This window comes from Musca autumnalis, unplaced genomic scaffold (genome assembly GCF_047663935.1).
Source record: "Musca autumnalis isolate F117 unplaced genomic scaffold, ASM4766393v1 scaffold_4, whole genome shotgun sequence".
Taxonomy (NCBI): Eukaryota; Metazoa; Arthropoda; class Insecta; order Diptera; family Muscidae; genus Musca; species Musca autumnalis.
The window spans coordinates 251,627,233-251,653,099 of record NW_027411977.1 but is presented as its reverse complement, the minus strand read 5'-3'; the positions used below and the strand labels follow the sequence as shown (position 1 = coordinate 251,653,099).

The following is a 25,867-nucleotide window of genomic DNA, read 5'->3' as shown; positions in this document are numbered from 1 at the left end:
AAGTAGTTCCAAATAGTTCCGAGATCGATATAGTTCAACGAATCTTTCTCTTTCATCGTTCTTTTCATTCCAAATAGTTCCGAATCCGCAATAGTTTAACGAATTTTTCTCTTTCGTCGCTCTTTTTGTTTTTTTTTTCGTTCCAAATAGTTCCGAGACCGAAATGTTTTCATTGCTTTTTGGATGAATTGACATAAAAATAAATAAATTGCAGCGAACAAACAGCAACAACGAAAGATCGACGTAGGCGTTAAATTGAAGCAACGAGAAAAAACGGAAGGAACTATATGAACTAAAGGAACTATATAAACGCAAGATCTGGATATAGTTCCAATAGTTCCTTGTCCGGAATAGTTCCTTGGAACTAGTTCGTTCCGGAACTACGCAACTCTAATTGTCAGCTTTTGTTAGATTTCATATGGATAAATGGGTCAAACGGGAATTTTGCAGAAAGAAAACTATGTTTGCATTAATTGCGGCAAGAGACTATGCAACCTCTACAAGAAGTACAATAAAATAATAAAAACTGTAAACTGTGTAAGTTTGATGTTCCAATAGTGGTTCTACAAGAGTTGCTGATAAAAATCGTGGAGCATATTCAATACTTTCCCAGCTAACGGAAAAATCCCGAATTGCTTATTGTATCCTGATTACAAAAATATAAAGTTCTTTGGGGGAGTCCATACTTGCCGAGATGTGGGTTGAAGTTCCGAAAATTCCCTTTATTTATAACATAGCCGTTTTTGAACGGATAATGATAACATGGGTACCATTGTAAAACCTGCGGAATACACTATCATATACAATGTATCCTTTAATAGCCGGCAGAAGCCCAAGGAAATTTTTGGAACTTCAGAGACCTAAATCTCGGGAAGTGTGGAGTTCACCCCATTTATCTTTATATTTTTGTAATCAGGATAAAATAAGCAATACTGTATGCGATTCTCTAACTACGGAACATTCCTAGTTTGACTATAATCGTCCGATCGATTTGAAATTTTCACCATAGACGGATCTCGATGCCCTGATTACGAAAATATAAAATTTGCCGGCGGTCATAATCGAAAGTACGGTATGGCTATCAAAAGAAAGCTTAGGAAAACACCTATCCAGAAATGTAATATATCCAGCTTTATAAAAACCGGCTACAATTCTAGAGCAAATGTTGGGTACGCGGGCAAAAGTTTCTTTAAAATTGAAGTTTTCTCAAGTAGCCGGCCTTCGGCCGGGGATTTAAGACTTCCTCCTATGGACAGGTGCAAATTTCGGCTACGCGAACAAAATTTCCTTTAAAATTGTTTTCTTATCTCCTATGGACGGGTTCAAATTTTCTTCCTTAAAATTTTAATAATTACCACAATTTTTAAGCAAAAAATATAGTAAAAATACACTTTTTTCCCTAACTCCCAAACCGGGTTTAGCATCTCAACAGAAAATAAATCAATAAAAAGGTGTTATTTTAAGCTTTCATTTGATACCCATATCGGTCCAGAAAACCCGGTTATATATCCGGTTTTCTACCCGTACTTTCGGTTCAAATAATCGGATAACCGGTTATGACCGCCGGTAAAATTTTATATTTTTTTTAATCAGGGCCTCGAGATCTATCTATGGTAAAAATTTCAGATTTATCCGACAGTTATAGCTAAACTAGGAATAAGCCAAAAGATCTATCTATGGTAAAAATTAAAAAATTCAGATTTTTTTTCGCCAGCTGGGAGACTATTCTATTTATGCCAACGTTAACATTGTTATAACAAACAGAGATTATGTTAAGAGGATATGGATTCCATATGCCTCACATCTCTTTCTCCTGACAATTTCCGCAATATATAAATTTTCAGCGATAGCTTTTGTTGCGGAAATGTATACCTTCCAAGATATGGGTCTCGAAACTTCCTTATAACTCTTAGAAAATTATTAAAAAAATACCATATACCCCCATAATTATACGTCTTCTTTTATAAGTTTGGATTTACCGAACAGATTTTTAGCGTTCCATTTAACTTAGAGTCATAAGTGATGATTAAATTTCAAGGAGGTGCTTGCTCCTTGGCATTACATTTAATGTAAAAATTAGGTATATTTTAAAAGCCTCCAAATTGGTTTATTTGCATACATAATATATTATATTATAATACAGTCGAACCTCGGTTATCCGGGAACCTCCAATATCCGGAACTGAAAAGAAATGTTGGAACAAATTTCCTTTACCGACCCTTCGCAGAAAAAATGCAAACATTTCCTTTAAATCGTAAGTTTTCTTAAGTAGCCGGTCTTCGGCCGGGGATTTAAGACTTTCTCCTATGGACAGGAGAGAATTTCGGCTACGCGAACAAACTTTTTTTAAATCGTAAATTTTTCCCCAAGTAAATAAGGGAATTTTCGGAACTTCGGAGGCCTATATCTCGGTAAGTATACATTTCCGCAACAAAAGAAATAAATCGTTGGAATCGGCATGAAAAGCGCTATCTGTGGTAATTTTTTTCATAATTTTCTGCGGTGTGTCGGTAAAGGAAAGGATATGCCTATAAGTGGAGCCATTTGGGAAACTTTCGAGATTTATATATTTCATTATTTAACTGATTTATATTTCAGGACCAATGTCAAACCACCGCGGATAAATATGTAGAATTCGAACCTGTTATAATAATTGTGGACTTTATGCTTCTATCGCATTCTTCTTACCGACATGCACTACATAACCGAGATTTTAAGGTATGCACCTCGATAATATTTAATCTTTTAACAGCTCAGAAATTAGCCTTAGATTTAGTTAGGGGTCGATTATGGATGGCAACTCAACTGAAGTTACGTTGCCAGAAGTGAAAATCAGATAATAAAAATAAGTGAAACGGCCGACATTTTTTCAAGATCTGTGGTTTGAGACTTTGTCTATTAGTTTAATTGTAAAATGTATGAATTTCAATAAGAAATGGAATTTTCTTTTATTAAATGAGCTGTCGATAACGCAACTGGAGTTGGGTTGCCATCCATAATCGACCCCTTAATGTCCTGTTTCTTATTGTGGTGGAAATCGTCATTATGTTCCAAAACTAGATTTGGTTAGCTTTTAAAGCGATTTTTCGAAGATTGTTATATCAAAGAGACTGACTACATAATTGCCCTTATTACGGTTGGCCTTGTCGTGGCCAAAATTGCAAGATGACGTGCAGTAACGACTCATTGGTTTGTCCCAATTTACATTAGGCGAGTTTACTTGCGGCAATTGTCAGTTTGTGGGTGAGAGAGGGTGTTGAGAGGCAAAGGGTTACCATATACCTCACCTCTCTCTCCATCAAACTGACAATTGCCGCAAGTAAACTCGCCTAATGTAAATTGGGACTATTATGAATGTATTTGTGCTAAAAAGCAAAAATATACATAAATAGAATTGTAAGTCCCAATTTACATTGGGCGAGTTTACTTGCGGCAATCAATACCACGGCAGCGGGTTCTTACGTACAAAAAGTGTTTCGGCCAGCGGTTGCCAACCCAGCATTATATTCTGCTACAACAACAACTTGCGGCAATTGTCATTTTGTAGGAGAGAGAGAGGTGAGGCATATTGTAACCCTTTGCCTCTCAGCACCCTCTCTCACCTACAAACTGACAATTGCCGCAAGTAAACTCGCCCAATGTAAATTGGGACTTATTAGGTCAATTTTAAGCTTTTAATCCAAAAGAAAAATCAACCCTACAGTTTTTACAATCAAATTGATTGTTTTGTGTAGACGTTTTTGTAGTCGTTGTCGTAGGGTTATTTTTTGGTATCACGAAAAATTTACGACGACAATTTTTTCTTTTACAAAAATAACAACAAAAATATATTTTCTAATTGTAAAACAATTCGTTCGTAGTGATCTTTTTTATAAGAACTGAGAAATTTGCATGAATTATTGCCTAAAAATCATTTTCAAGTTGACTTTATTTTATTTTTACATGGAGTCGTAACCAAAATCGGTCACGTCTCTTTTCTCGTATTTCAACGCCATTCGTAATACCGATTTGATAACCGTTTGAACCCCATATTTTTCCCGTAGAGATAAAAATATTTTTCATATTTATTATGATTAGTAGTCGCAAAAATAAGTCCTCTGCGAAAAAATCTTTAAAATTCCTCGTGGTTCAGTTACCAAATGTTGCCTGTGGGCAACATTGGGCCATTGTGGTTATAAAAATTAACTAAGTTTGTTTCTTAAGTCTTTTTATTATAATTATATTTTTTATTATTCTATATTTATCATATATAGTTCACGAATTAGCCAATTTTGACGTATATGGTGGTGTTCATATAATTTGAAATGCTCATATTGAAATTATTCAGATTAGAAGCGTTTGAAAAATATTATCTATTTGGTGTGTAGACTCTAAACCAGATAATATTGGCCTTCATCCAATATATAAAATTATCAACATAGATATTTGAACAGATATTCGCTTGATATCTTACAAATTCCTAATATGTAATATGTATATTCACTTAAAAATGTGTCAATCTCCTCTTAATTTAAGTCCAATCTCCGAACTAAAATTATCTACATACAAAATTTTTCACAAGCCCGAATGTCCCAATGAACCTTTGTATTTCATTGAATACCACTAACCAGCATTTTCGACTTCCACTAATGTTACCACTTTATTACCACAATGGTCCAATTTTGCCCAAAGGCCACTTCAAAACTTAAAAATAAAAAAATATAACTACTGATTGGAACTGTAAATTGTACGTTCTTTTTTTATTTTATTTGACCAACATCTCAGTAACATTTTTAAAAAAATGTTGGCTGCAGTTATTCAATTCGTTTGACATTTAACGGCATTTTATAAAATTACTAAAATATTTCATGTCCAAATCTTTACTCGACTACTTATACTTAAACAAGCAGAACTTCGCCAATCTAGCTGATTATTTAAAAGTAATTTCCATTTTTTTATTTTTCTGAAATCAATCTACCGACACCGACACTTAGTATATATAAATATATCAAACGGTGTGGGAAATACGCATACACAAACATGCAAAATTGCCCACAGGCGACATCGGGCTACAAAGGGTTGATATAACCAATCTGACTAGAAATTGCTAAAAACGTTAACCCATTAAAACCCAAGACATTTTAAAATAGAAAATCTGGAAATTCATTTATTTATACTTACAGCATGTTTCTGTATGTCGGAACGAAAAAGTGTGCGAATGAATCACGTCCAAACTTTAGTATTCGAAATATGTTTACCTTTGCTTTTGCTTAAAAACAAAAAACAAATTTGAAAAACACACGAGTTTGGTAGTATTCTTTCTTTCTTTCGACAAACAGAAACAGGCAGTTAAATACCGTTAAGAAATATAGAAAAAACAAAAAATTAAAGGAAACAAATTTTAAGTTGGTTTTTAGAGTTGTACTCGGACGGGTACAATGGAGCCATGGGTATGCTATTTTTCTATGTATGACATTTTTTGAACCACACCTTTTCAACACAAATGACATTTCGATAAATCCGTATGTGTCCAGTAAATCCGCAAAAAGAAGGTCAATCCGGGAAAAACTCTAAACATTGTTGTAAAAGGGGGGTCCACCACAATTTCATTCTTCCGGATTTTATTTTCTAATTTTGTAAAGTTTTTAAAAAAGCCATTCGATTCTGGTGGAAATTTTTGTTCTTGAATCTCGAACAGTTAAACTAGCTCAAAAAGTTTTCAAAAATACAACATAATCAGAAGGGGATGGAAGAATGTATAATAAATCAGGCAGGACTCGGGATACTTGACGAATGTTTGATCTTTCGCAAATTTTACAAAAATGACAAAGTGTTCCAAAAAATACACAAAATTTTTTCTTAATATGTCTATTGAATGTCTATTGGAATGTTAAAGTAAACGCAACATTGCCTAATTTATTTTGCTAAAAAATGTTGGGTGCCTAAATGTTGCATTTTTTCTGTACTCAAGCGTGTACAATGGGCGGGAATGGGTTAAAAAAACTCATCAAATCGAGGTTGCAATATTGTTTTTGCTATTATCATTCCTGAAATTTAGGAAATTTTGATTTTCGTGAAACATCGTAATTTTGGACCGTAAAATCGTCAAATCGTCATTTTTCGATTTTTGGACAAAAAAAAACGTTAAAATTACCATAAATCGTCTTAACTTAAAATGCAAGTTTTAAAAATTTCTATTCGATGTTGGAATGAAATTAAAATAAATCTAATTACAGTTATTTTGGAAGCTATCATTGATTTTGTTACTCTTTGAATCGCTAACATTATGGAGAGAGCAGAACGAAGAAAGAATTAGACTCAACCTTAGCGATTCGCCCCCATATGAACATGGATTCTATAACTGCTTCGCTCACAAGATTGGTGGTAGGTTAAAAAAAGTGAACGAACATATTCGTTGGTGCTTTACCCAAAAACAAATTTCTTTTACTTTCAGAATTTTTTCTGTGCACCTTACTAATGGTGATTGCAAATATCGTTTTGGGTTCGAAATTGTCTGAAGTTGGTGTGAAAGAAAGTAGCTACCAAATGCTAAAAGCTTATGCACTTGCAAATTTCTCTAAGTTCTTCTTGCTGCCTATTATGCTATGGCGGGAGAACACCACCGAGTTTGGTGCATCGCTTCACCGATTTTTCGTAACTGGTCATCATTTGTGTGCATTAGTCTCCGTATATATGGTGGTGAGTCGATGTCGACCTTTGACATCGACAGTGGTTGTGCTCGCCATATACGTGGTTAAGGATTTTCTGATGACCCACTTCTTCGATATACATAATTAGGTGGTTTGCAATAAACACATAAAAAAACGAACAAAAAGTTTTTGGATTTCAGATTGGATTCTATATTTTTAAAATTAAACGTGTATTTTATTAGCGATTTGTTTAAAAATAAGTCTTATATATCTATGTTGTTCCAGTTTAGAATATTCCAAATAATGTGATCACCTAACAAATCAATCTACTTCAATATTTATGTATATGTTTATATTTATATTTTCTCGAATCACATTGATGGTGTTAATGGAAATGGTGCTAACATATTAAACATGTATTTCTACACAGGATGGCAGTCGCTGTTCTTTTTGCGTATTCGTTGAGACGTATATCTGTGCCAATGAACCTGTAGTCTTGCCAGCTGCGTTCCAAAGCGGAAATTTCACTGCGCCCTGCAGAATTCAAACAGCAATTCACGTCATGAAAGGTGAACACTGTTTGAGAACTAGATAAATGCTGCAATGCAAATTTTATTTCCGTTTAAAAACATTAATCTAACTAGTATCGACGGGCTGAAATCAGAATCGCCAAACAATCTCAATAGTCTTGGCTTAATGAAGCCATTGTTAAAGTTCGATTTAATGCTATAGTATTGTATGATTTAAAGCTAGATTAACGACAGGATACAGCAGTTGTTCTTTCTTCGGGTTTGATAAGGTTATTAATCGACTTTCCGCCGAGTACACATGTAGTTGAATCAGAATTAACTAGAAGCAATTTTTTAATTTGCGTGAGAGTGTGACTTAAATATTATAATGTTAAATATCTTATAACGAGGCGTCCAGATATTTTCACTATTTCGACATCAAACATCTTTGCTGCTATGCTCTAGGAAGTCATATTCCAGGACGAAGAAGAAGAACACGAAGAACAATCATCACTTTCGGGTGTAGAATTAATATTGTGTGTAGATGTTGGTCCCCATATGCGAACCGTAGAATCATCACTGGCCGATGCCAATAAAGAGGGATAGACGGGATTCCAAGAAACACAATTAACAGTTTTAGCATGGCCCGACAATTTCGCCAATGGTTCTTCTCTTTTTATGTGCCAGATACAGACATGTTTATCCTCACTCCCGCTGGCAACAAAACTCTCATTTACTCCTCCAAAGCACGAATGTATAGCGAAATTGCTTTGACGAATACCTTGAAAACTGCGCAGCAGACATTTGTCCTCCAAGTCCCACAAATGTAGTCCTTGATTTGAAATATTAAGTAATGCTAACCGGTCCGCCGAGTTGACTGAAAATGTCATGATTGGGTGCGATTCCTTCAATACATCGAAATCTGTTCGAGGATTTTCAAAGTTATACCTGCAATGATTGACAGAAGGAACAAAATATAGGTTTAGCTTTCAATATAATGGAAACTGTGTACAAACCCTCGGATCCGATAGTGATTATCAGCTGCTAATATTGTTTTATTATCGGACCTATATGCTACGCTGTTTATGCGTACGCCTTCCCAAGAATCGATTACTGTACCCTTAAGATCGCACAGATAAAATTGTCCTTTTTGTCCGCCACATACGAATCTGGTGCCATCGCGATTGAATGCGCCACAAGACAGACTATCTTCTTGGTTCATATTATTCATTTTCATCAATAGACGGCCATCGTCGACATTGAAGATGCAAATTTCGGTCGAGTCTTCTGGTCCGCCAACCAATATCATTTTTGAATCTGGGCTCCAGTTGATAAAAGCTACACTCATTTGGGTTTGGCTGTCTAAAACGCGCCGTTGTTTCAACTGTAATTTATAGGGATCGACATCCCAGATGATTACTGCGCCATCCTTACTCCCAGTAGCCAACTTCAAACCATCTGGCGAGAACTTACAAAACCACACTTCATCGCAATGATCAGATAAAATTTGAATGGTCTGAAGCGGAAAGCCATCTGTAGCACAGCAATGGTCCGTGAGCAAAGATACGTTTTGCAGATTAGTCTCCCATGCCATATCATGGAACATGCAATTCTGTGTTTGCAATTCAACAGCCTGTTGCAGCAATGACCGCAAACGCCTAGGAGCCATCATTACCGATGGCGGCAAATACGTCTGCAATCGTTCCATTACAAGAGCACGAGACAAAATTCCTTTACCTTCCCATTTGGCACGCTGGTAAAGATCATGGTTGTTTGAACACATCATGTACGATGACAGTTGATGAACCCTCGAAATGTTATGTTGTAACGGTGTAAGTTCATTTCGTAAAACATGCAAGGCTTCCAAAGGACATCCATCGTCTAGATTTTCCAAATACTTTTGCTCCAACAATATAAATTTCATTTCTGTTATAGTTGATGGTTTTCCATTGTCTATAAGCGGTTCCAATTCCTTCAAATAAATAAATAAATGAATAAAAATAACAATAAAATAACAGTTGATATATGTACATGGCATGTTTTTCTAATTTATATTTATTCAGTCAATGCAGTTTGATGTGGAATCTGCCTCCTAAATGTTGACCATGGTCATCGTAATAATAGAGTACAAAGCAAGGAGCAATGATTATATCACCTGCTTTTTGGAAATCGTTTTTTTGTTACAGAATGGTAGTACAAGTCAAAACACGTCGTATGATTTAAAGAAAATGGTATTACGTCGCGTTTTTCTATATGTTTTGCTCCTATCGGAAAAGGTCGTAAGTCCACAGAATTTGGAAATATCAGTACGAGAAGGTCGCAAGTCCACAGGAAAAGTTATATTTAGGAGGGTTGGCGTTTTTTGTTTGGGAAAAAATTTTCCCACTAATAAATTAAAGTTGTTTTAATGAAATATTAAAATAACGACTATGTGATCAACCCTGACTATTTTGAAAAGCAAAAAAGAAGTCATCCCAAATAAAAACGCCAACCCTCCTAATTGTGAGACCGGACACCGTCGAGAAAGTGTTGGTTTATTTGCTGTATTAAGACAGATATTGACAATATTTTGTACAGATATTCTACATCCACTGAAACCCCAATATACAAATTTGTAGCAAAATCGGTTGAAAAATGAACCTAATACGTAAAAGCTGCCGCCACCGATACGTGGGGGCTATAGAAAACCACATACGAGCCTCAACTATAAGACACATTTTTGGAAAATTTTAGTAACCTACGTCCTTTAGATTAAAAGTAAAGTTCCACTAAAGTGCCCATATTTCGCACTGTGCGTCGTATGAACCACGAGCTGTATCTGCTATACAACGACATCAGTATAGATAAACGTCTAGAGATGCAACAATTGCGTTGGCTAGGTCATATAAGAATGAACGATGATAAACACTCTAAAAAGCAATACCAACAAATTAGTTATGTGTTTTTTCGTTGAGAATCAACGAACGCATAGTAGTGGGAAAGATTTGGTTTTGTTTGCAAGTGAAGTTGCTAGAGTTTAGGTAGTGCCAAGGAAATTCTCGATCAGAGTGTTTCTTTGGACACTTATCTATTTGAGCGAGCAATTGACACTTGGGTATAAAAAGTTTCTTTTTGAAAAACAAGCAACAAGGGAACTGACGAATATCTGTGGTGAAAAGATTTGTGTTGAAAAACAAGGGAACTGATGAAGATCTGTGGCGAGATCTGAAACTATAGTCTTCCCTGCTCATCTCTTGGTAAACATGGCAAATTTCTTCCCAATCATAAATTAGTTGTTTTAATGAAATTTTTAAACGACTCTTAATCCAATAGTCGTTTTAATATTTCATTAAAACAACTTTAATTTATTAGTGGGAAGAAATTTGCCATGTTTACCAAGGGATAAGGCCTGACCATTTTGAAAAGCAAAGGAAAAGTTATATTATATTTTAATTACAGAAGAACTTCGATAATTCGTAATCAAAGGTACCGGCCATTTTCTACGAATTATCGAGGATTTCGAATTAGCGGGGTTAAAATGTGAAGTAATTGGCTTCAAGGGACCGGCAGTTTGTTACGAATTATCGAAGATTACGAATTATCCAGGTACGAATTATCGCGATTCTACTGTATTTTGCAACGAAAATGTATAATTGATAGCTATTTTTTTTTTTTATTTCGATGTAATATATATAAGCCTACTAAGGCCGATGATACTATATTACAATAGAAAAATATAAATAGTTAGTTAAAAATACAAACAATTCATCGATAATTAAATTCAATAATTATAATTAAAAACATTGCGCATGCTCAAAATATAATAGTGGCTTCCCAGCCCAATATAAAAAAAATAGCTTATCATACTAAATAATTATGCCCAATTTTGCTTTATAAGCGCACTGATTATGAAAGATGGACTCTTGCTCTTTTCAGTGATGCCAATTGTGATGATGTATGTGTTCAAATACTACGCATATTGCAAAATTTGTAAAAAATCAAATTTTTTATTTATTTGAAAATTTTGCCTTTTTAGGACGAAGATCATTTTTAATATTAATTTTTAATTAATTTCTCGATGGAATCGATTTTAATGAACAATGACGCAAGTGAAAGAGGAAAGCCGACGATTCGAACCCACGCAACCACCACTATGTGACTTGCATATTTCGCCTTTGGCAGAGGCTCTTCAGACATATCAGCTTCGCTGTCATCGAACTTTTCTTCTTTCTTGCATCATTGATCACTAAGCACGATTCCAACGAGAAATTAATTTAAAAAAATATTGTTTTTTTTCACAAATACATTTATAAATAAATCGGAAGAAACGTCCGAATTCGGTCCGAACTTTGACCAAAAGTCATATGGCGTGGTTGACATGTTCTCTGACCGAAATTCGGATGAAAATCGGACGTTTTATCCGACTTTCGGACCGAATTCGGTCCGAACTCTGATGAACTATCGTATAAATTTCTGATTTATTTACCGACTTTCGGACAGATATCGGCCCAAATTCGGAAGTAAAATCTTATGAAATTCGAAAGTGTTTGCCGACTTTCGGACCGAATTTGGTCCGAAGTCAGATGAACTATCGTATGAATTTCTGATTTATTTACCAGTATTCGACCAGAATTTGTTTTTATTATGAAAAGATGTTGAAAATACCCAGCTACTTCATGAAATATCCAAATCCTATAAAAGTTTATCTACTATAAACATATTAAAGGTTTTAATATCATATTATGCTGTGTTAAATGCGCGACTTGGTGGAAAAATATTTAAAACAATTGTTATTATGTGTGTTCGTTTACTCAAATTGTTACTGATGTTGTGCGTTTACTCTACAGTACAATGCAAAAGACCTTAGGCGGTTACAAGTTACTGAACTTGTACAAATTGTTGAGTAAACGAACACAGCTATTAATATATGAAAAAATACATGTCTTCACATGCAAAAAAATTTGATACACATAAAAGTGTTAAGAAACTTAACTATGGCCATATACAAATATAAAACATATGACTTTCCACGGAATAGTGTTGAAGTTTGCGAAGAAAATCTTTAATTTCATTAACTTCATAAAAATAAAGAAATATGTATGCAACCGATCACTAAAAATAACACTTAAACACTATCATGCATCAACACGCATAACAAAAACAAGTAAGAATGGCGTTAAGTTCGGCCGGGCCGGTAAAATCGAATAATTAGTTTCCTTATTTCGGTAAAACAATGTGAGGCACCAATCTATGGGGGCTATTTAAAAACGTCGATCTATACCGACAAATTTCTGACGGAAACTTTATAGGCTCAAAGAAGACTAACTACCAAATTTCCTATATTTCGGTAAGAGAATGTGGCTAAAACTTAAAAAATAAGACGTGGAGCTATACTGATAATACTCTTCTGGAATATTTTATAACTCTTGGAAGACGAAATAACGAATTTCATCCTTTTCGGTTGGATATTGACGTCACAATCTTCAGTATTACGAAAATCGGGAGGTACCTTTCCATGGGGGCTATATGAAGGCGTGGACCTATACCGACAAATTTAAGGGGGAAGTTTGAGTATTCCCAACGCAGTCTAAATCCAAAATTTCAGTCATTTCGGTGGAATATTGAGACCACAACGTTCAAAATAACGAAAATCGGGAGGTACCGTTCTATGGGGGCTATATGAAGGCATGGACTGATACCGAAAAAGTTCTGTGGGAAAGTTTTATACCACCAACGTAGACTAAGTACCAAATTTCAGCCATTTCGGTGTGATAATGAAGCTAAAACCTTCAAAATACCGAAAATCGGGAGGTACCGTTCTATGGGGGCTATATGAAGGCATGGACTGATACCGACAAAGTTCTGGGGGAAAGTTTTATACCACCAACGTAGACTAAGTACCAAATTTCAGCCATTTCGGTGTGATAATGAAGCTAAAACCTTCAAAATACCGAAAATCGGGAGGTACCGTTCTATGGGGGCTATATGAAGGTGTGGACCGATACCGACAAAATTCTGGGGGAAAGTTTTATACCCCTAAAGAAGACTACGTGGCAAATTTCATCCATTTTGGTAGGATAATCAAGCTAAAACCTTCAAAATACCGAAAATCGGGAGGTACCCTTCTATGGGGGCTATATGAAGATGTGGACCGATACCGACAAAACTCTGGGGGAAAGTTTTATACCCTTAAAAAAGACTACGTACCAAATTTCAGCCATTTTGATAGGATAATGAAGCTAAAACCTTAAAAATACCGAAAATCGGGAGGTACCGTTCTATGGGGGCTATATCAAAACGTGGACCGATATATACCATTTTCAATACCAACCATCCTGCAAGTAATAAAACCTTCTGTACAAAATTTTGACTCTCTATCTTTAAGATTGCGAGCTGTATCTTGATTTCAACAGACAGACGGACGGACTGACGGACGGACGGACAGACGGACATGGTCAAATCGACATAGAATTTTATGCTGATCAATAATATATATACTTTATAGGGTCTCAGACGAATATTTCGATGTGTTACAAACGGAATGACAAATTTAATTATACCCTCCATATGGTGGAGGGTATAATGAACCAAATTTGTTCTCCGATAAAGAAATTAAAACCCGATCGCTCAATTTTTCGTTCAACAATTACACATTTACAATGTGCGAGCGAAACATGTACAATTCTTTTCTCTCTGCTTATTTACGATTAATTTTGGCAAAGCAGCGCAAGGGAAAACAGAAAAATTCCCTTCAGAGAGGGAGAGAGAGGTCGGAAAAAGTTCGTCAGACTAGTCGGACAGAGTTCGGACCGAAGTCGGTCAGGCGCATCGGAAAAAAAAACTTCCGACTTTGAGCAGACGCGTCGGACGTCCGACTCTGTGTTTGCTGGGTATGTAGAGAGAAAATTATGAATGTATTGGCTAAAATGGTTTGTAACTTTCCCAGCAGACACAGAGCCGGACGTACGACGCGTCTGCTCAAAGTCGGAAGCTATAGTCGGTACTGGGCCGACTATGTGATACCCTACACCACTACCTCTGTGCATAATCTTTTCACTCGAAAACATTTCTTTTAGGGAGATACGAAAGTTTTCACCTATCTGGCTTTTATATCAAATGACTTAAGGCGAACTGAACCAAAATAATTAATATTTAATTGTATATTTGACTGCTATCGACATCAATAGGCTTCTATCTCTCTGGGAAAATTTCGAGAAGATCCGATCAAAATTCCGACCTGTAGTGTGATTGCAGAAAAAGTAAAAAAAGGGATGCATTACCGACTATTGCGAAATCTCTATTTTTTGACCACCTACGCTAACCTACTTTGCATAATTTTAAAGATGGGATTTTCTACTTTCTTAGTCAGGCTTTGCTTTTAGAAGGTCCCCAACCATAGGTGTGATATCCGTCATTATTATTAAAATCGCAAAAATGAAAAGTTGGGTTCTATTAGTAACTATTGCGATATCTTCGTTGTGAGACCGCCTACGACAACCTACGTTACATCGTTTCATAGGTGATATTTTCCACTTTCATTGCAAATTTGCTTTTTATATACCCCTTATAGACGCTGAGATATTTGCTTTGGAATAAAATGTAGACTTTTTCTCCAAATAACTTTTTTGCTCATTCCGACCCCTAATTATTATCCAACCATCACCAAAATCAATAGGCTTCTTCCCTTGGTTGCATCATTGTAAAGATGGGATCTTCTAATTTCATAGTCAGGCTTTGCTTTTGGAAAGTTCCCAACGAAAGCTGTGATATTCGTCATTATAATTAAAATAGCAAGAATGAAAATTTGGGTTTTATTTGCGACTATTGTAATATCTCCGTTGTTTGATCACCTACGAGAACTTACTTTACATCGTTAGAAAGGTATTGCTATTGGTATATCCCATATAGAAGCTGAGATATTCGCTTTGGAAAAAAACATTGTCTTTTTATCCAAATAAGTTTTTTGAACATTACCAAAATCAATTGGCATCTTCATATGTGAGGCCCCCATTAACCCTAAAAATTTCGTGACGATCCGATCAAAATTGCGACCTGTAGCTTGATTTCCAAAAAAGTGGAAAATGGGATGTATTACTGACTATTGCAATATCTCCGTTATTTGGTCACCCACGCCGACCTAGTTTGCATCATTGTAAAGATGGGATCTTCTACTTTCATAGTCAGGCGTTGCTTTTGGAAAGTCCCTAAGCAAAGCTGTGATATTCGTCATTATAACTAAAATCGCAAGAATGAAAATTTGGGTTTTATTTGCGACTATTGTAATATCTCCGTTGTTTGATCACCTACGAGAACTTACTTTACATCATTAGAAAGGTGATATTTTCTACTTTTATTGTCTGGTCTTGCTTTTGGTATACCCCATATAGAAGCTGAGATATTCGCTTTGGAAAAAAACGTTGTCTTTTTATCCACATAAGTTTTTTGCCCATTCCGACCCCTGAATATTATCCGACCATCACCAAAATAAATAGGCATCTTCCCTCCGGGACCCTCATCAACACCAAAATTTCGTGACGATCCGATGAAAATTGCGACCTGTAGCGTGATTACAAGGTTTAGATGGACAGACGGACGGACACACATTGCCAGATCGACTCAGCTCGCCGAGACATTCATTTTGGTATATATAAAAAAGACTACGTACCAAATTTCAGCCATTTTGATAGGATAATGAAGCTAAAACCTTAAAAATACCGAAAATCGGGAGGTACCGTTCTATGGGGGCTATATCAAAACGTGGACCGATATATACCATTTTCAATACCAACCATCCTGCAAGTAATAAAACCTTCTGTACAAAATTTTGACTCTCTATCTTTAAAATTGCGAGCTGTATCTTGATTTCAACAGACAGACGGACGGACTGACGGACGGACGGACAGACGGACATGGTCAAATCGACATAGAATTTTATGCTGATCAATAATATATATACTTTATAGGGTCTCAGACGAATATTTCGATGTGTTACAAACGGAATGACAAATTTAATTATACCCTCCATATGGTGGAGGGTATAATGAACCAAATTTGTTCTCCGATAAAGAAATTAAAACCCGATCGCTCAATTTTTCGTTCAACAATTACACATTTACAATGTGCGAGCGAAACATGTACAATTCTTTTCTCTCTGCTTATTTACGATTAATTTTGGCAAAGCAGCGCAAGGGAAAACAGAAAAATTCCCTTCAGAGAGGGAGAGAGAGGTCGGAAAAAGTTCGTCAGACTAGTCGGACAGAGTTCGGACCGAAGTCGGTCAGGCGCATCGGAAAAAAAAACTTCCGACTTTGAGCAGACGCGTCGGACGTCCGACTCTGTGTTTGCTGGGTATGTAGAGAGAAAATTATGAATGTATTGGCTAAAATGGTTTGTAACTTTCCCAGCAGACACAGAGCCGGACGTACGACGCGTCTGCTCAAAGTCGGAAGCTATAGTCGGTACTGGGCCGACTATGTGATACCCTACACCACTACCTCTGTGCATAATCTTTTCACTCGAAAACATTTCTTTTAGGGAGATACGAAAGTTTTCACCTATCTGGCTTTTATATCAAATGACTTAAGGCGAACTGAACCAAAATAATTAATATTTAATTGTATATTTGACTGCTATCGACATCAATAGGCTTCTATCTCTCTGGGAAAATTTCGAGAAGATCCGATCAAAATTCCGACCTGTAGTGTGATTGCAGAAAAAGTAAAAAAAGGGATGCATTACCGACTATTGCGAAATCTCTATTTTTTGACCACCTACGCTAACCTACTTTGCATAATTTTAAAGATGGGATTTTCTACTTTCTTAGTCAGGCTTTGCTTTTAGAAGGTCCCCAACCATAGGTGTGATATCCGTCATTATTATTAAAATCGCAAAAATGAAAAGTTGGGTTCTATTAGTAACTATTGCGATATCTTCGTTGTGAGACCGCCTACGACAACCTACGTTACATCGTTTCATAGGTGATATTTTCCACTTTCATTGCAAATTTGCTTTTTATATACCCCTTATAGACGCTGAGATATTTGCTTTGGAATAAAATGTAGACTTTTTCTCCAAATAACTTTTTTGCTCATTCCGACCCCTAATTATTATCCAACCATCACCAAAATCAATAGGCTTCTTCCCTTGGTTGCATCATTGTAAAGATGGGATCTTCTAATTTCATAGTCAGGCTTTGCTTTTGGAAAGTTCCCAACGAAAGCTGTGATATTCGTCATTATAATTAAAATAGCAAGAATGAAAATTTGGGTTTTATTTGCGACTATTGTAATATCTCCGTTGTTTGATCACCTACGAGAACTTACTTTACATCGTTAGAAAGGTATTGCTATTGGTATATCCCATATAGAAGCTGAGATATTCGCTTTGGAAAAAAACATTGTCTTTTTATCCAAATAAGTTTTTTGAACATTACCAAAATCAATTGGCATCTTCATATGTGAGGCCCCCATTAACCCTAAAAATTTCGTGACGATCCGATCAAAATTGCGACCTGTAGCTTGATTTCCAAAAAAGTGGAAAATGGGATGTATTACTGACTATTGCAATATCTCCGTTATTTGGTCACCCACGCCGACCTAGTTTGCATCATTGTAAAGATGGGATCTTCTACTTTCATAGTCAGGCGTTGCTTTTGGAAAGTCCCTAAGCAAAGCTGTGATATTCGTCATTATAACTAAAATCGCAAGAATGAAAATTTGGGTTTTATTTGCGACTATTGTAATATCTCCGTTGTTTGATCACCTACGAGAACTTACTTTACATCATTAGAAAGGTGATATTTTCTACTTTTATTGTCTGGTCTTGCTTTTGGTATACCCCATATAGAAGCTGAGATATTCGCTTTGGAAAAAAACGTTGTCTTTTTATCCACATAAGTTTTTTGCCCATTCCGACCCCTGAATATTATCCGACCATCACCAAAATAAATAGGCATCTTCCCTCCGGGACCCTCATCAACACCAAAATTTCGTGACGATCCGATGAAAATTGCGACCTGTAGCGTGATTACAAGGTTTAGATGGACAGACGGACGGACGGACACACATTGCCAGATCGACTCAGCTCGCCGAGACATTCATTTTGGTATATATAAGTATGGGTCTACGACCATTATTTCGATGCGTTACAAACTTTTTGGGCAAAACCAACTTATAATACCCTCCCCACATAGTGGTGTAGGGTATAAAGATTGATGTTTCCGCTGATTATATAGGCAATTGCAACACAGTCCGTCATAATCCCGAGCCCTATGATCATACATTTGTATGTATTTGAATCATATTTTTTTTTTTTTTTTTTAATTTTAAAAACATTCAATTTTTTTAATATTCGATCCGGTCAATGGTTTGAACTGAACTTTTCGGATCAGTGGAAGATTTTACCTCAAAAAATTAATAATTGAATAACTGCATTGCAGTTTTAACCAAGTATACATATCGCACCTGTTCAACAAAAGGTTTTCAGTAGAGGCAAAAAAAATTTTATATTAATGTTAAAGGTATATTATAAAAAGAAAACTATGCCATCGAAAAGATATCTTATCCACAACACAACAGCACTGGATTTATTTTTATTTCGTTAAGTTTTTTGTTATATTTCTAACCATTTTTCGAGTTACTACCATTTTGTTGATAAAATTCTTTGTTTTAGTAGAGATATTATTTCGACTTACGCCCGTTTAACTGAAAAAATGGGCGGCGATTGATAACAAAAAGAGGGAATAATTCGAAATACTACTCTTTTGTTGAAAAAATGCCGATGTAAATGCCTGAAACACGTAGGCGCAACTAGAAATACGTCTCTTTTGTTGATACACAGAAGTTACTCTGAAGACCTGAAAAGTGACTTAATGGTATTTTTGATGAAAGAGTAGATAAAACAGTGGGAGATTTTTACAGTAGGTGGAGTTTATTATTGTGTATCGTTTTTTGATGAAAAGTGAAAATTTCAAAATTTCGAAAGGGTAGTAACTTTTCTTGAACAGGTGCGGTATATTTGGCAATTCCATTATTTAACCGCTAATTTAATTTGCATCAATGGAAAAGTCAAATGTTCTTTTCCATATATTTTTTAAGCAACTTTAAGGGAATATTTCCGGGTTAAATTAAAATATCCAACAAAAATTCAACTTTTCTATTTTTATTAACACCATGTTATTATTTCCACCAGCCAAATACTATTCTATCATTTTCCACAATTACTAGCATCTTCCTTCGTGGGAAATGTTGTCGATAATGAACTATAAATGTGTCCTCTAGCGCGATTATGGTTACATTACAAACAATTAAAACTGTGGATCCCGGTATATATTTGGCTGAAACTCTGTTATCTGACCACGTACATCAACATATTACGCATCAATGGAAAGGTCAAGAGATCCTCTTCTACATACAACATATGGGAATGGAACAGAAATAAAGATATAGTCGTATAATGAAAGGAAACGAAAATTATTTTGTATTAATTGATGAAAAATGAGAAATAATTGCGATCAAAATGTCGTGTTTTTGCAAAAATTAGTTGGTAGACTTATTTAAGACAATATTGGATGTATAAATAAAAAATAATACACGTAGTACAACAATAATGACCACAGCTAATAACTACATGTGCTGATCGATAATGTATATACTTTAGAGGTATCCAAAGAATATTTCGATGTGTTACAAACGGAATGACAAAGACAAAGGGTATAAAAATCGTACGTTTAGCAAACCCTGCAAATGCTCATTTTATACAAATATGTACAAAATATGCAAAATTATGTGTGCTTAGTTCGTTTTATTTTGTGATAAAATGAATTTTTCTAATCAGATTTTCTCTACAACCATTCAAAGCATATATGCATTAGGGTTATGACTTTTTGACATTTTTTTCTCAAAAATGAATTCCTGTAGTGAGAATGAATAAACTTTGTCCTATTAATGCCTAAAATAACATTCATTTCATTTTATTATAAAAAAAGGTTCCGCACAAATCACTTTGAAAAAAAAAAATCTGAAAAACTTCTATGAAATTAATTTTTTTAAATTATTTCCTGTTGCACCTATGAATGTTCTTGCCTATAAATTGCTCTGTTCCAGAACCTGCAAGATAGCTACTATTTTTTACTACGATTACATATTTTCCTTTATGTTATCAGAAAAAATAGTAAAAATTAGTAGATTCTTGCAGTTCTGGAACACACCCAATGATTAAAATAACTTGTATTCCATTTAAATTTTGAAAAAGGTAAACGAACGAAGAACAATTAGTTACAAAATATGCATTTGCATAGGATTCCGCTGACTAATAACCAGTATTGAATATTATCTGGTTTCACGTCCAGGCTATTATGAAAAAAGTGGAAATTCAGGTTGTAGATAGATATCTCGAAAAATCGGACATTAGTATCATGTTGCCCATGGAGTATTCTTTAGTTCTTTCTTTGAGAATTGGTCTACGAAATACAAGTCTTGGTCAATATCTACATTAAGCAATTGAATTGGCTAATGTAGATATTGACCAAGACTTGTATTTCGTAGACCAATGCTCAAAGAAATAACTAAAGAATACTCCATGGGCTTGCGACTTGTGAAAGGATGAATCTTCGTACTTTATAAAAATTTAAGTGACAATTTAAATCCACCGGATTTACTACATCGAGTATTCTAAAATTTATTTGGTTTGAGGCTGTTAATTTGAAGCAGGGATGGCCAAAAACACACATTTGCAGATTATAAATTGCGCTAGTGTGAGTGGAAACGTAAACAATGCATCAACCTAACGAATGTATTTATAGTGTACATTAGGGATATAACTTTTTGCACTTTTTTGCAGATATCGAAAATACCACCACATAGCCGTGTAGAGCATGAAAAACTATTATGAAATAAGGTGTAATTTTTTCTCTATCGCGAAAAAAGTTTCCGCACCAAATGCATTGAAATTCAGTAATGCATTTTTTAATTTTATCTGTTATAACAACATGTTTGCTTTTCATTAAAATTTTTATTTTTTTGTAATCTAATTTAAAATCATTATCAAAGCGTTCTGGACCAATTTGTTCTCAAATCGCGCCATTTCGGAGCATATTAGGAACTTTTGACACTATTGCAATTTTTGGTTTTTCTTTATAAACTCGTGAATTTTATGTTTATATTTTTTGTACCTATTGGACAAGAGAATATGGTGTCATTTGCAACAAATTCGCGAAAGTTACAGACCATTTTTAATGACTTTGCCTGTGAGAAATGTATTTTTGTCTATAAATATTTATTCAAACAAAGCAAATTTAAAATTATAAGTAGAAAAAATACCAAAAGGGTTTTAGTAATTGCGGTCGGCGCTGAAACTTTTTTCATCGAATCGATGTTAGAAACGCGTTTTCATTATTAGGACAAAATTCCCCACATGGTACTGGTGTTGTATTTTTGTAGAAAAAGAATACAATTCTCACAGGCAAGGTCAACAAAAACAGCCTGTAACTTTCGCGAATTCGTTGCAAGTGACCCCAAATTCTCTTGTCCGATAGGTACAAAAAATATAAACATAAAATTCACGAGTTTATAAAGAAAAACCATAAATTGCAATAGTGTCAAAAGTTCCTAATATGCTCCGAAATGGCGCGATTTGAGATCAAATTGGTCCAGAACGCTTTGATAATGATTTTAAATTAGATTACAAAAAAATAAAAATTTTAATGAAAAGCAAATATGTTGTTATAACCGATAAAATTAAAAAATGCATTTCTGAACTTCCATGCATTTGGTGCGGAAACTTTTTTCGCGATAGAGAAAAATTGACACCGTATTTCAAAATAGTTTTCCATGCTCTACACGGCTATCTGGTGGTATTTTTTTGGTTATAGCCCTAGTGTACATGTGTTTCGTATGCCGAGGGCATAGGAAAGTTTTTGTTTGTGGCCATCCCTGATTTGAAGTCTAATGTTTGATATTTCCTGTAATCATGGGTGGACTCCGAAAATGTTATTTGCTTACAAAGTAATGATCTTTCCACATGGTTTTGCAATCGGTACAATCGGTGGTTTGAACTTTGTGTGTGAAAGCCATATACTGATAAAAATATCTAAACAAAACATCATATGAAGGAAAAGGCAATTACGATTTTAGGTACGGTATATGTATGTAGAAGTTTAACTGCAGTAATGCGGAATCGCCTGTACTACGCATTCATTTAAATGATTGAGTTCTTTGTACGCAAAACATAGCCCTCCCGTTTTTTAATGATTTTACCCATTGTCTTAAATGTGTATTCCGTTTTAATACTTTTTTTTTGTAAAAAATGTATCTCACCTTTAAATCTGCATCCGCTTTGCTCCACTCTCCTGAAAGAACATGCTCGCGAAACTTTGTTGCAGATGGATGTTCCAAATAGCAGCCAGATTCGGACATTAAAGTATTGACAGACTTCTCCAGACCCAAGTCTTGCAAATATTGTCCAATAAGTCTTATAATTTCTTGGTTTGATTTTCCTAACCAAGAGATTGTGTTATTTGTATCGTTTTGATTGTTCTGATCATCACGAATATTTGAAGGTTCTGTAGAGTCGTTATTGTTTCTGGCAGTGAATCCATTATGTTTGGGATCGTGACCGTTGGTTGTTGTTGTAGAATTGTTGATGTTTGATGATGAGTCACTTCCATGATTACTGGCAACGGTTGTCGCCTCTATTCCCGCAGATGTGGAAGGGCCCATTGCAATGTTATCCATATTTATCCTGGATTTTTTTTCGGTATCGTCGACTTTGTTACCTAGAGGTTGCTGTTGTCCGAGTTGTTTGTTCTCTGCTGCTTGATTGTTTTCTTTGTTATTGCTGGTATTGTTTGCTTTTTGATTTGCTGAATCACCTTTTGTCTGCTTTTCGCGATTATTTTGATTGCGTATTCGCTCTTGTTCGAATGCAGCTCTTGAAGTTGTCGCTGTTTCAGTGTCTCCCAATAACAATGAACTGACTTGATCACCACTATAACTAGGTCCAGAGAAATTGTCGGTCAATGTCGTGATTGCTGCTGCTGATGATGTGGCACCCCCTGCTGCTGAACGTCGTCCTTTTTTGCGCGGCGGCTGGTCCTCGGCAGAGGCACCAGTTGCAGCAGCTTTTTTGTTGTTTCTATCAATTTTGAGTCTCTTTAAAAAACACCAACGACGACAGCTACTCTACTGTCTCTCTCCCTCTGTTCTTTCAGTGCAACGCTGCGCCTCTTCGACAGGTGCGATGCCTAGCGTAGCTGCAGAACAAAACAACAACAATAAAAATTAATTCAATCCAAAATCTAAACAAAAAACTAATATTTTTAATATATCTTTTATTATTTTCTCAAAAAAAAAACTACACCCTAAAAATAAAAACTTCAGTTAAAAAGCACAAAGCAATCTCTCACAGCTGACTAACAAATGTAAACAGTGACCATGTATACACACAAAATCAACGAGACAACAAAGTGATCCGATGCTCTATTTTGTATTTTCTATTTTTAAAACATAAACTTACCTTTTTATATAACGTTGTTTTTGTCGATAATTTCCATGGATGGATAACTTGAAAAAATCTAAATGCCAGCTCTAATAATCGAATATTTTACCACTTTCCTTCTTTTGTGGCAATACAAATTGAGCAAATTGATATTTCAATACCTTGTTACCTCGTTGGAAGAGACACTTGAAGGTTTATACCTCACATATCGATAGCATCGCTGTATGTTATTTTCGAGATTTCGTCCTTTGTCATTGATTACTTCCTACTCTAAAAGATAAAAAATAATTTGATGCTTTAGAAAAAACGTCACAAAATCAATTACAGGGATGAAAGCTAAATGGACCTATAGATCGAAAAATGAACAGCCAGATGGACCTATAGATCGAAAAACGAAAGCCAGATGTAGGTCTGTGTTTAGACACACAAATTTCTCGGGAAAGTAAATTGAGTTTTTTGGGAGAGAGCGGAGAGGAAAGAGCTCCTCAATACTCTTTCCTACTCCCTATTGCCCATGGTACAAGTACACAGGTAGCCGCATCGGCAATTGTTGGCAACATAAGATGTCAAGATTTGACATCAATTCAATGCAATTGAAACATTATGTTACCATCAGCTGGCATGATAATGCTACCTGTATTATTGTACCATGCTATTGCCTAGTCGATGGTCAGACTAGCAAGGTTTCATGAAACCAATTTCGTTAAAGTTTCTTTTCAAATTTCGTTAATGTCCACACACGTTAACGTGAAATTTAAGATCTTTGCGTGTCCTCTTTATTTTACCATTCGCGTTTGTTTTGTTTCTCATACTAATAAAAACAAAAAAGACATAAATAAACCAAAAAACAACACAAAATAATTAACATTAATAATTAAATTAATATTAATAGTTAAATTTTCACTATTTCATTAATAAAATGTTTTTATTAAATATATTTATGTTTGTTTTGTTGTTAACGTTTGCTTGAGAAAATAAAAATGAAAAAAATTGAAGAAAAAATCTTGCAACGAAGAACAAGAAGAGGCAACACAACAAACACAGAAAACCATGTACATGGGTTTCACTACTTCATACCCCTCGCCTATAAACTTGACGTCGCCATGTTGAAATCGTGCTAGTCTGACCATCGACCTAAAAACCATGGTACAATAATACAGGTAGCATTATCATGCCAGCTGATGGTAACATAATGTGTCAACTGCATTGAATTGATGTCAAATTTTGACATCTTATGTTGCTAACAATTGCCGATGCGGCTACCTGTGTATTTGTACCATGACATTTTTTTAAATTACCGACAAAAATCGGTAAAATTAAAATGCTTATAATTTCGGTAATTAACGATATTATTCGGTAAGTTAGCGACCAATAGAAAGTAGTCGCAAAGTTCTACCGATAGCAACAGCGTTGTCAACTTTTATTTGAATATTTCATTCATAATTTTGCGTTTTAATGTTACCGATTTTTGTCGGTAACTCAAAAAATGAGTTATAGAATCGCACTACAGGTGCTAGATTCTTGTTCTAAGAAAATTTGAAATGAAAAATATTTCCTTTATAATTTTTTTTTCATTTGACAGTTTTTTCCTTTATAAAAGTTTTCATTTCACATTTCCATAGAAACAGAATTGAGCCCCAGCTGATTGAAAAGATTGACATTACAAAATTTAATTTGCTCTACAAAAACAACAGTAAACAGTTAAAGAAGCAAGTTGAATGTAGTGGCTGGGTTTGAAATTTTTTCCATAGAAAGTTTTCAAAAATTAAATTTTTGTTGAAAATAGCCAGTCTTCGGCCGGGATTTAAGATTTCCTCCTATGGATATATGCTAAACAGGGCTAACGCGATCATAATTTTTTTCAAAATTAGTTTTTGGCAAAGATCATATGGGGTTTCGAAACTTTCGTAGGTCCCGGTCCACACTAGAGCGATTTCATTAAAAATATCGTGAAATTAGCCGTTCTTTTGCTTAGTTTACATTCGGCGTCGTTTCGTGATTTCGAAGGCGTTTCGTGATTTAGCGCGGAATCAAGCAAAATTTATCATGATTTCGCATACAAAAATGAAGTCATCTCATTTCGCGATTTCAGCGAAATCAACATCGAAATCACAGTACACATGATATACAACCCTGTTTTTGCCTGAAAAAGTACCAAAAGTTGCAACACTTTTCACGTATCACAATAAACAAGGTAGATGGTCAATTTCTGCAACAAAAAATTTTAGTATCAAAATTTGTAAACAATGTGAAAAA

General features: G+C 35.0%; 2 protein-coding genes and 1 long non-coding RNA gene across 5 annotated transcripts; 2 read left to right on the top strand and 1 right to left on the bottom strand.

Annotated features, from left to right (window-relative positions):
• The first annotated feature begins 356 nt into the window (after positions 1-356).
• Positions 357-9,164, top strand: Arv1 (ACAT-related protein required for viability 1). The gene is made up of 4 exons (XM_073982332.1): positions 357-537; positions 2,599-2,718; positions 6,216-6,363; positions 6,434-9,164. The coding sequence occupies exons 1-4, from the start codon at positions 427-429 to the stop codon at positions 6,775-6,777; spliced, it is 723 nt and encodes a 240-aa protein (XP_073838433.1). The 5' UTR covers positions 357-426; the 3' UTR covers positions 6,778-9,164.
• Positions 6,816-24,005, bottom strand: LOC141401809 (WD repeat-containing protein 26 homolog). 3 transcript variants are annotated; one of them, XM_073982329.1, is made up of 5 exons: positions 23,937-24,005; positions 23,630-23,881; positions 22,432-23,366; positions 8,155-9,110; positions 6,816-8,086 (listed from the first exon to the last, which is right to left on the bottom strand). In XM_073982329.1, the coding sequence occupies exons 3-5, from the start codon at positions 22,846-22,848 to the stop codon at positions 7,600-7,602; spliced, it is 1,860 nt and encodes a 619-aa protein (XP_073838430.1). In that variant the 5' UTR covers positions 22,849-23,366; positions 23,630-23,881; positions 23,937-24,005; the 3' UTR covers positions 6,816-7,599. The 3 variants fall into 3 exon arrangements, with proteins under 3 accessions (XP_073838430.1, XP_073838431.1, XP_073838429.1); XM_073982330.1 differs by having other exon boundaries at positions 23,958-24,005; XM_073982328.1 differs by having other exon boundaries at positions 23,630-23,958.
• On the top strand, positions 19,443-22,708 carry LOC141401811 (uncharacterized). The gene is made up of 2 exons (XR_012412449.1): positions 19,443-20,919; positions 22,024-22,708. It is a non-coding gene; the product is annotated as an uncharacterized lncRNA (long non-coding RNA).
• Positions 24,006-25,867: the final 1,862 nt, after the last annotated feature.